The following is a 12689-nucleotide window of genomic DNA, read 5'->3' as shown; positions in this document are numbered from 1 at the left end:
AAAATAATACAAAATAATTTCTACAAAATAAATAACTACATAGTTTTCGTAGTTCTGGAAAGAAAAATAAAAATCACATTTTCTAAAGAAAATGCCACTTGTAGTATTTTTTTGAGTTCTCCCTAACCTCCATGCCTAGCTGAGATTTTGAAGTAAAGGTGATTTATGGTGAAAATAAGTTTGAGGAAGCCAAGAATTTTCACTCACTCCACAATCCTGCATTACTAAATAAATCAGCAACCTTTATTCTTCAGTGGCTAACAGTATCATTTTCATTTTACTATGCATATGGAATATGCTATTCTCTTCCAAGGTCACTGTTAGTATCATGCTGTAGATGAATTTGTTATAGGCAGATCTGAGGTTAGTTACTAAGTGACAAATACAAAGCACAATATAAACAATAGTTCTATTTATTTTAGGCTATAGAAGATCAACCATAAATTCTTTCTAGATCTAGTAACTTACATTCCAGTGTATTATCCTTCTATTACCAAATTAATCTAATTTAAGTTGAAGACATTCTGTTTTCATTAGCCTACCTCCTGAGATAACACATAGGGAAATGTTATATAAACTGGATAGTGCTATTGATGGCAGGGTATCATATTGTTATTATGATGCAGTATGCAACTGGTGGTGGGATGGAGAATTGTTGTGAATAGATTTAATAAAAGGTTTGAGACCTGAATCCTGGATTCTTCAAATATTTAAAATTGGGGATGATGAGAACCCATGAAAGAGTAGAGGAAGAGCAGCCCATGAGATAAGAAGAACCTAATGGTAGACAATCTAAAGAAAGACTTTGGGTGGCTGAATAAGAGGCAATTCAGGAGGGCCTCAGGATCAGAATGCTGCATTGGTACTCTGAACATAGAAGTCTTTATGAACCCATATCATGACTGTTCTGCAGAGCCATGTTGAAAAAACTATTGGGAAAAAAGCCATTTGAACACACACAATCTTTATTGTTATTTACAGATTTCTCAGTTAAAGTAAAATTATTTTTAAAACTGCTTAAGATGTTACATAATATTATACGAGCAATGATGAATATGACAATAGACAGAGTATCTCAATTTGAAGACTTAAAATCACCCTACTATTTTTGAGCATATATCTGAATCAACTTGAGATCACATTCATTTTTCCTGATATTATTATGGTGAACCGCCTTATCAAAGTGAAGTTGATCACGGGTTATATATTTTTTGTTTTTTAAAAGCAGAGTTATTGCCACTTAAATTATAATATCACAGAAGAATTGCAAGCAATGCTACTGCAGATTTTCAGATTTTCAAAACTACATGTAGAATAACTTTTCTAAAGCCTGTCTTCAGTGGCACTCTGGTTTGTTTTCCAACATTTGAAACTATCAGAATTTGGGAAAATTAGAAGAATAGTCGAATAGTTGAAAAAGTGTTGATGGTAGTGAGAATAGTTTTGCTCTGCATTGCTAAAAGAACAGAATTTGTTTTTTCACTGGTGTTTAGAACCTGTATCAGTTAGCTACTTAGAAAGGCCAGCAAGTGTCAGGGGTGAGGAGAAAGGAAGGTTCAAAGCCATTCCAACTCTGCAATTCCAGACTACTAGTGAAATACCCGTATCTATCTAAATGAGCCAAATTCAATACAATAAAAATATAGAATACGTTTCTGTAATATTGGAATTTTTAAACATTCTACTGAAACAGGGAAATATTTTCAGCTTCCTAAGAGTGAAAACTACATAGTATAGATGGCTGCTTTTAATAAGGAACATATCAGTTAACATTTAATAATAGCCAACAGGTAGAATACAAATAGAGGGAGTTTTAAAAACTAAAAATTTGTTAGATTATTTGATACCATTGCTGATGAAAAAAAAATGATACCTAAAAGGTATATAAATATTTTGGTGGTAAAACTTTGCACATTGAAATATATAGACCCTCTGTTGCCTGAAATAGACATGAACAAAAACAGAAGCAGAAAATCAGTTCAAGTGATGATTAGTAAAATATTTATCAACTTTGGACATTTGCATAAATGGAGCAAAATCATTAAATGTACAGGGCATGATATTAGTATTATTCCTTGCAATTAAATATAGCTATAAATAAATATATATATGTATAGCTATTTGTAATCAGACATTTTTGAGGTGAAAAATGAACTGTGTTCTACTTATGTTGTATGTTATAAAGAATAAACATCAGTTTAAGGAAGAAATAACGGTGCATTTCAAGTTCTTAACACAAAAGGTGTCCTGGTAAACTTTGTGGAGCACAATATTTTGAAGACCATCTAAAACTGTCTTAACTGGCCTCGGCAATGTATCAAACTAGCCAAACACAGGCAAAATATTATAGTGCTTTATAAAAATAGAAATGTGACTTACGCTTTGCTACTTTCTGTCCCTCTTTATTTCAGCATGCTATCCGCAGTGGTTTCCTAACCACTTGTTAAAAATTGAAAGGCAACAGCTATAAACTCTTAGAAGCATGATAGGCAACCCACTCACAGCAGACGTGGATTTTTTTTAATGTTTTCCTGGAGTTGCTGAAAGTCATTTATATCTTAAATCTCCCCAATTCTGATGGACAGTTCCTTGTACCATACCTGTCCATTTTAGTAGTAATTGAAAACAGGGTTTTGAAGAAAAAAATTCATTCTTGCCACTTTGACAGTATGGTTTTGTGAGAAAACTATTAGTAGTTGAATATCCTCCACTGTCTCTACTTCTCTTGTGAAATAAAGCAAAAAAGAGTTATTTATTAATACATCACAAATTCTAGAGCTTATAAATAACTTCAGGTGTAAAAAATCTCTATAAAATGCTAATTTTATACACACACAATTTATAGATGAAATTTCCACCTAAGCTATTTTTTTATAATAATTTTATGCCTTCTAACCCTGCTAATATTCAAATGGCAATGAAACTATGGTACATATAAAAACTCAAGATAGAATGAAAATGAAAGATTATTTAATATTATCCTAGTAGATAAATATCACAATTCCAAAATACAATGGAGAGCATTTTAATTCTTAGTAAAAATAAACCTTTTCTTTTTTATTTTCTTCTTCTTCCTTATTTATTTTTATTTTTTAGGCTACACAACAAAAGATAGAAAAACAAGATAAAGCAATCTGATAAACTATGTTAACACCAATGACAAGAACACATATCCTTATCTGCTCCTTTAAGAGTGGAAGATATCTAATTTTCACTAGGAAATTGTATTAATACATCGAGGATTTTTGTAGCCCTTCATTCAATTGCTGCTCCAGTGTACTAAATCCCATCTATTTACTTTCTATGTTAAATTTATTACTGCTGGTGACAGAAAAACATATTGCTTCGTATCAGTTGTTTTTTTGATTTTGTACCTCGTTTGGTTTCCATTCCTTTAACCAATATATTTTCTGTATAAAACATGATCCCAGAAAGAATGGCGTATTGTTGCTTGAAGCATTTGTGGTGTTCTAAATTTACCACAAGAGAACTGAAAAGTAAATGAATTCTTCTCCCACCCAAATCATGAAAGGGCATGTCTAACAGGTCCAAAGCAGCCCTCTGTGACTTAGAGGGAGACTATCAGACCAGCCTCCAGATAGGGCTGCACAGGTCCAGAAAATCACTTTATAAAGTAATCAGCTTTGGTATGACCTGAGGTAAGCAAATAGTTGAAAGTTGTCTGCTCTGGGTGCATTAACTTTCATACTTCTTTCTCAGTTGATCACTTTGGTTTTCTTGCGCACGTGAACATATGCATGACAACGGAAAAGCTATATTCCTCATTTTTATGTGAAGACAAGGAAAGGAAATTCATTTGGTGATTTTTTGTTGTTGTTGTTATTTGACAGTTCCATCTTTTGTAGTAGTGACCAGTCTAGCAATGCCAGAAATGGTTTTCAAACCCATATAATCATAACAAGGTGAATGATTTTTGAGAATTTTTTGGAAAAATACATTCATAAAAGGTAAATCTAAGTAATTTTCCACCATAACTAACCATATTTTTAACCAATTTATTTGCAATTTGACTATGATAAAAACCTAATAAAATAACATATCTTTTATGTAATGGCATGATAATATAATAAAATTGCAGAATTCAATTATGTAGTAGGCCTTACCCATTCTAGTTTCACATTATTTATCAATATACATTTAACATCCATCATTCAGGTTATTTCATGCCCTAAAGATTATCCTGCTTTAAAATCTTTAATTCTCAGAACTGATGATCTTTCACTAGTTTTTCACAGAAAAATGTCATTTCCACTTAAAGCCATTAGCTAAAAATAAAGAAAACCTCCAAAAATGCATGTCCTGGATAACTAAAAATAGGTTCACTTTTATTTCCAAATATCGCATGCTTCTGAATTCCCCGTCATTATTTCTTTACGTTCACAATAATAATTATCTTTAATTATATTTCAAAATCAATTCTTTAGCAGTGGTGTTAGAATCATACACTTACAGTCTGTGATTTTTAGCGTCCTCTTGACTTCTCCACTTCCTGATCCCCCACAACCATCTTCATCATCACAGTCTCCGCTGACCTGTTCCAGCATGCCACCACCACTGCCCATCTGAAGTTCCCACTTGTCGGGTTTGGGTGACCTACCCTGTAACAACTGAATATGGATACGAAAAACGTTTATTCATAGCAAATTCAAATCATCTGAAAATGCTGTTCAAAAACATAGATAGAAATTAGAATTATTTTCTGATGCGTATCCACTATTTTGCTGCAGACACGTTGCCAAGTCAAGCCTGGAAGAAAAATAAAAACTACTGAAATAATAATAAATAATGGGCAGGGTCTTACAGCTATAAAATGCTACGATCTGCATACTAGCTCTATGAGAAAGCTTTGGATAAGGCTTTGGAAAGCAAATAAAAATAGACCTTCTCACTCATGGATAGTTTGGCTAGAGAGTTCTTTGTTTCTGAATAAACAATGTTTAAGCATGGTAAATCAAACTCCAATACAACACAATTCCCTTTGCATTATATTGGCTGATAATGTTGTGCTATTTTGTAAACCAACAGTCCAAAAATTCTCAAAAATTAGAGTACTATTCTTCCAGAAGAGATTCAGTCAGAAGAATGTAGAATTTTAGACACATGCATTTATAGCTTTATTTAAACTTTCTTGGATCAAATACATGGTCCAATGCATATGGCACAGAACTGAACCTTGGAACAAAAGACTTAGGTCCTACTTCCATTTCTACAAATCACTTAAGAAATTTAAGCAACTTTTCAGTTCTTGGTTCTCAAGTATTCATTTACTTTCAAGAGCAAAATAGATGGAATAGCCATTTTACCCTACAGTACGGGAGTGCTAGTAATATTTTTCAATAATATTGGGATGCCTGCACTCCTTTTCAAAAAAGTGGTTATGAATAACAGAATATTTCACTTAAAGCTAAGACTGAGTAAAATGATCCAATATGTGACATTTACCCCTCTAAGGCAGTTTTGGAGAACACGTGACCAAGCATGAGCACTAGAGGGTACGGCTATATTATGAATAAAATGTACCGCTGCTCAACAGTGAATGGTCATTTATGAAATGGGTGCTTTATGAAAGTATTAGGCTTATTTCCTCCAAGAGATTTCCCAGATAATAGTATTGATTAGCAAACAATAATTAAACACACAACCCAAGGACACCATTTCATATGGAAAAACATCGAGGCAAATACCCACAGTACGTCTAAGACAAATGTGTTAAGCATTTAAAGAACACTTAGATTAAGCAACTGAACTTTGACAATTCACAAGTTTTCAAAATTAAAAATAAAATTAGGTAATGAATTCTGAAATATTACTGATCTTTAAAATTTATTTTCCCTAAAAAAGTGAAATGTTAAAACAATTGTCAAGAATTTCAAATTCTGATCAGGATTTATTTCTATTTATCAGCATTTCCCAAAATGCTTTAATAGGTGTTAAATTTAAAAGAAGGTTTCTTTCATGGTCAAGTGAATTTAGGAAATGTTAAGTTAAACAAAATTTCTTTACTATGTTTAATGCACTGATGCGTATGCTACTTCCTGCAGGGAGCATGGCAATGGAGAAATAGAGATATGTAACCAAACACGTAAGAATTCAAAATCTGAAGAAGGACAGAAAGGATTAATGATATTATTTTATTAAAATTTTTATAAAAATTTATCATTTTTTATTTATCATAATCATAAAGGGCTTGGACTCTGAGGTCCAACATACTTAGATTTAAATCCTGATTCTGATGTATACTAACCCTGAGACATTGGACATTGGGCAAGTTCCTGAATAACTCAGTTCCCTCATATTTAAAATAGGACAATAATATACCTGGGCCATTGTTCTTATTGTGAGAAAAAAATATATGTAAAGTACTGTGCATAGTTTTGGCACATTAAAAATGAATATATTTTGATTATTTTATCTACTTTATTATATATTCTATTACAATATTGCTTAGACAGCCAGAATACATTAATTGAAAAAAACTATTTGATAAAGAATTCAATGACGTGACTTCCATTAAAATTTTTCAAAGTATTATCTGACAAGTACAACAAAAGCCCAGCTCCCTGGCAATGTGTTACTCCTTTTCGTCCCTGACATTCTTTCCCAACATTTTCCCATTTCAACTTTAGTCCCTCTTTCCTTCCCTAAGTATTCTTCCAGTATTTAACTGGGCCCTTGGTCAAAACAGGATGGAATCTTCTGAACACCACCAACGTATGCGTCACGAAGATCCAACCCACTGAATTTGAACTCAAAAACGAAAACAGAAAGATAGTACGTGTGAAACAAAACTTACTGTTTTAGGAAATTGGTTTTGTTTGAAAGTGATTGAATACTTTAATTGTCAGAGAATGATTCATTTATTTATAAGGAATGGTAAAAGTAATACAGAACATATTTTTAAAAAATTAGTATGTGTACTAATTTTCTCTTCTCCATCACTCCAGTGACACTCTAAGAAACATCTAAGGCTCATGAACTCACATTTTTAAGAAAGAAAACTATACAAAATTTAATTTAATTTTGACTCTCTGTGGTGGGCAGAATTTTAAAATGGGCCCCAATTCTTTTCAGTCTCATCCCTGGGACAGTGTATATGCTGTGACTGTCACACCCACTACATTACACGGCAAAAGGAATTTTGCAAATTTGATAAAGGTTATTAATCTGTTGACTTTGAGTTGATCAGAAGGGAGAGTATCTGAGTGGACCTAATGTAATCACATGAGTTCTTTAAAAGCAGCAAGTTTTCTTCGGCTATCAGCAGAAGTCAGAGAGATTGGAAGCCTGAGGTCTGGGGAGGATTGGAAGTGAGAGATCATGCTGCTGCCCTTGAAAGTGTAAGCTTGGATGCCCTGAGAAATCCGAAGAGACAGTCTGCTGAAAGTCCTGGGGCAAGGACTAGCTAACGGTGATCTACTTTACAGACTTCAAGGAATCCGGCCCTCAGTCCTACAACTGAATTCTACCAACAATCTAGATGAGCCTGGAAGAGGAGTCTACCCCCGGGCCTCCAAACTGAGTCAAGCTTGGTTGACAACTTGACTGCAGCCTTGTGAGACCTTGAGCCCAGAACCCTGAGCACTGAGCCCACTCGGACTTCTGACCATGGAACTCTGAGTTAATAAATGGATGTTGTTTTAAACTGCTAATGGTGTGGTTATTTGTTATGCAGCAAGAGAAAATGAATACACTCTCTAACCCCCAAGTAGGCCACACTTACTTCTTAGCAATCTTTTTCTTTGGTCTCTTTTGATTTTCTAGCATATTCTTCAGAACAAGTTGTCAACAGTTCCATAAGACATCACCTTACTAAGAAGATCATACCCTTGGAAACAAGCTATCAGATTTTACCTTTCCTCCACTTTTCAGTTCTCTGACTCTTTAAGATCCCTCTCACTGTTTTCCAAGTCTCTGAACAAGAAACATAATTGCTGTCTCCTATGATCAACTTATCCATATATATCCAGGATCTCATCTGATCCATGCTTCCAGGTCCCCAATAACCCCATCTCCCTCTGGTAGGGTCAATATCTCCATCTCCTCTGCATGAAGGTTCTGTCTTACAATATTTATTTTTTTACTTCTCAATCATCACACGTCCACAAACGTTCACTTCTATTCTCACAATTATAATAAAACAATTCGCAAAAATATCCAATTAACGAAAACAGTTTTTCAGAGTAAGATCCTTATTCCAAATCCCAATTCTTTTGACTGAACTGTTCTGATTTCTTCTCAGTTTGATCATCTTTCTCCTCATACATTCAAAAAAATAGAGATAAATGTTTCAGTTAATAGCATAAATCCTCTGTTCTTTCTTTGTAGTCTCTTTCTGACAGGTTGTGCTCTTACCTGTATACAAATTACACTTGAATCTTTATTTGCAGCCGTTATCACTCTTTAGTTCATCTCCAAGCAGCAATTGGATATAAAAATGTACTCTACCACTTTGTTTCTTAAAATAGAACAGTTCATCTCCACTACTCATGTATCACTACAACCTATCTTCCCAACTCCCTCATTGCAGGGGATATCAGTCTCTCCTAACTACCACCACCATATTATTTTCCCCAAATCAGTACTTTCACCATGTCATTTCTCTGTTTTAATGCTTTCTGTGACTCTTTACTGTCAAAAAGCCACTGGTTCCCAACAAGTGTCTGGAAGAGAAATATCAGTCCAGATAGATGAGTCACAGAAGGAGGTTCTGTGGTAAAATGTTTGGGAAATTCATGCTATGACTCCTTCTTGATATCCATGAACTAAAGGCTCATGAGAAATCTTACAGTAAGAAATCTTTTTTAGTTGAGATTCACTTCATATTTTCCAAATTTACATAAGCAAATGACCCCCTTCCCTCATTCAACAACCATTAACATACATTTGGAAATGAGGCCCAGAAAAAAAGTTCAAATTTAGCCTGCAGTCAAGGTCCTCTATAATACACTTCTTTTAAATTGTGTCTAAACGCAGTTCCCCAGCACCCAAATTCTGCCACAGAGCAGGCTGATTGTTTCTTTCACAGATATTGTGGTCATTTATATGTCTATAATCATGTTTATACTTGCTTTATATTCTCCTCACTTCCATCTTTTGTTTTTCCTCCACATAGAATACCCCCTTTCCTCTTCTTATTGTATCATACTGTACCTAAATTTTAAGTTCGAACTCAAATATCTCTTTTTTCACTCCATACTTATTTCTCTAATCTTTTAAATCTGTGTGTACCATTTACTGGCACTTAACTTTCTTGAGTCTATACTACACATTTCTGATTAACAGTGAGTTTCTCAAAGATGAGACCATGATTTAATCAACTTTACACTCTCCATCTTGACTAGAGGGATTTCCAAACTGTAGATGTTAAATAAATATATTTTAATTAATTTATTTTAAATTTGGAAATAATGTATTAAACTTACCTTGTCTTCAGTGACGTTTATATCTAATTTATTAAAATGTTTTCATTTTTACTCAAATCTTTAGAGACCATGATGTTCTAGAATAACTTTTGGATTCATGTTTGTTGACTGGCAGCTTGCTTCATTTATTCATTCAACGATATTAATTGAGCATATACTGTGCAACATGTGTGTATTTGGAAGATATATGTTCATATCAAAGGAGAAGACATAGTCTTAGTTCTTAAAAAGTGCTAAGTATATACCCTACTTTATTTTGAAGTTGGCATTCACTAACAGGCAACAAGATAAAATTAAAATAAAAGAAATAATCTGAAATCAGGAATAAAGTTTTGTGATATCGCTAAATTATTTTTCTTTTTAATCCTTAATAAGAAGTTAAAACAATTTTATTCCTGAATACCTGGAAACATCTAAGAAGTTTTTTAAACAAAAACTTGACATTGAAGGATTATCTTAAGAAATATTTCCCAATATATTTGTTTGCCATCCCAATTACTATAAACTAGAAAGAAAAGGCATGCTCCAATTACCTTTTTAAATGCATATGTAGGAATATTTTCAAAAAATTGATTCATGAAAAAATTCATTTTTTTCCTAGAGTAGGGAGGGAAATTTAGCTTCACAATTTGAGTCATCAGATAATGAAATTCTCTCCTGTTCTTTTATGGGGGATCAGCTCTTTATAATCCTTTCCTCCTCCAATGCCTCAGGGAGACAGATGCAAATCACTCCCCCATGCTCTGCTGGCGCCATCCTCATGGGCAAGCATTATTTCACATCCTACTCTTAAGCCACTTTTGAGAAATACATATAGCTATCCTAAGGGGAAGCCCTCCTACAAATGTCTTTAATAAAACAAAAAGTTTTCCAAATGTGCACATTTAAAGGAACATGCACAAATAAAATGACTATAGAATAATAATGAAGCCAATTTCTATAAATGACACATGGAAATCAATCATATTACAGTAAACACACTAATACCACATAGTGAAACAAATCTTCCTTCATTTTCACCACATACACAAATAGCTGTTCCATATATTCATAAAATATAGAATATGTTATAAGAATTTTTCAAACCTTAAAACCTCAAATAAATTTAGCATTACTTCTCTGGACCTACATTTTCTGCATTTGTAAAACAGGAAAAGAATATCTCTTCGGAAGGTTTTGTGAGTTATTATTTGGATTAAATTATGTAAAGTGCTAGCATATTGTCAGTAATGGTCTGCTATCTATATCGTTATTGTCATTATAACCAGTAAGAACTGATATCGCTACCCTGATTCGATCTTTGAAGGAGGAAACCCATATGGGAATAAAAACTTCTCCCTTCCTCCTCATTCTGCCTTGGCTTTATCTGAGTCTGCCCAAATGCAAAGGTGATGGCATCTTGAACACTTGAACCCTGTCCTGAAGGGTACAAAGTCGATCAATACATACATATTTATAGAACAATTACAACAGAAGAAAGGGCATGATTTTGAGTCCCAGCCACACATTGTGTGCCGTTAAACAAATCACTTAAGCCAATTAAAACTCATTTTATTCTATTGAATAATAATGCACGGGAAAGCACTTCATATACTATAAAGCACTAGGCTCATTTTTAGTGTTCTGTGCAAGACACGACATCCATAAAACTGAAAGCCAACAAAGTGAGAACAGAAAAAAAAAACAACTTTTAGGATGTTCCTACTTTTCTCAATGCCATGCAGTTTGTGCAGTCAGCTGATTATCTGAAAATAGTCAGTTTTGATGACTGATGCTTCCTGCTTATGTTTAATTGGTTTAGGAACCTCATTAGGGATGCTGTCTTGGAGGATGAGTTTGGTGGGTAGAATATCTGATGACTCTAAGGCAAATGTATTTCTTTCAGCTGTTGAATTAATCTCTCAATAGACTCAATTTGCTTTTTACTAACTGTCTGCCAATATTCCATATCTGAAATAGCCTTTCAAACACTTAAACAAAATCTATGCGGGCTATAGATGGCTCACATATCCAACATGTTTGCTGTGAAAGAGAAACGTATTCATCAGATTCAAAAATCTCCAAACATGAGAGCAACTGAATGTGCTTCAAAATCCCATATATAATGATACATCTCTAAAATATTTCCCCCATCCTCTTACAATCATTTACACAGAAATACAAGAAGTAAATATGTGTTTAGAAAGTATTGGTCATCATATATGGACCTCTAGTCATTTCTTCAAATGTAGACACGGTAAAATCTGCTGTTTTACAGTTTTATACTATTGATGAGAATATGTAAGTGAAAATTAAAATGTTGACAGAAAAATTTCAAACCAGAAAACTAAAGATATACAAAAAAATCATTGCATCATTAATAAAACATCTCTAAAGAATCCATTTTAAGTATAGACTGAAAAATCTCCATGTATATATATACATGCAAATATATACATGTGTATGAATTTAATTTTGTTATAAATTAACTGGTATCTGCACTTTCATACAGTTTCAGTGAAACCTATAAAGAAACGTATAGGAAATAGTAAAACAACAGAAGCTCACAACATTTTAAAATTGGAAATCTGATTCAAAATTCTTCATGATGTATTTTAAAATTTATCTCCGTAACATATTTCAAATGAGACCTTTTTTAAAAAAACTCATTATATGACATAATCTATCTTTTTTGCAACTTAACTTCCCTTTCCCCAAACCTCCATCACAAACCCCAGCACACTCCACCCTACTTGCACCTTCCCCACGAACACTGTTATAGTCATCTTTTACAAATTTTTCTTACACTAAACTTTCCCAATCTTTCTCTTTCAAATTTAGAAAATATTTTGTTCACATAACCTAACTACCACAAAACTCCAAATTTATATTTTCAAAAGCAGCTAAACCTTTATAGACTATTCTACCTAAAAAGTCAAACACATTTTACAGTATATCAGGTTATGCTAAGTTGCCCACACACAGAAGTCATTTCTGTAGGATTTCTTGTCAGTGTTTAAGTTTGAGCTTTCTGATCTCAGCTTCTGTTGTGCCAGTAATTTGAAAGGTCACTGTTCTGTTGGCATTTGGTTTATGTGATGCAGTCTGGCAATTTACTATAAAAGTCTTGTGATTTTGTAAATAGAATACTGAACTTAGAAAAAGATTACTACATTCACTCGCTGGCCTCTAATACTGCAAAGAAGTCGTTTGTTCTTGTGCCCATAAGAAAATTCTATAAGTCTCCCTTCCACCATGCCTGATCCT

At 33.4% G+C, this 12689-nt stretch overlaps 1 protein-coding gene across 1 annotated transcript in view; it reads right to left on the bottom strand.

The window, feature by feature from the left end:
• Positions 1 to 12689, bottom strand: part of GPC5 (glypican 5) — a 1284867-nt gene that overhangs the window by 646634 nt on the left and 625544 nt on the right. Inside the window, exon 7 of the mRNA XM_058548368.1 lies at positions 4472 to 4628. Within this exon, the coding sequence (XP_058404351.1) occupies positions 4472 to 4628 (157 nt within the window). The remainder of the gene's footprint in view (positions 1 to 4471; positions 4629 to 12689) is intronic.

This window comes from Diceros bicornis, chromosome 9, assembly GCF_020826845.1.
Source record: "Diceros bicornis minor isolate mBicDic1 chromosome 9, mDicBic1.mat.cur, whole genome shotgun sequence".
Taxonomy (NCBI): Eukaryota; Metazoa; Chordata; class Mammalia; order Perissodactyla; family Rhinocerotidae; genus Diceros; species Diceros bicornis.
The sequence above is the reverse complement of the archived record's forward strand: the minus strand, read 5'-3'. Positions and strand labels throughout refer to the sequence as shown.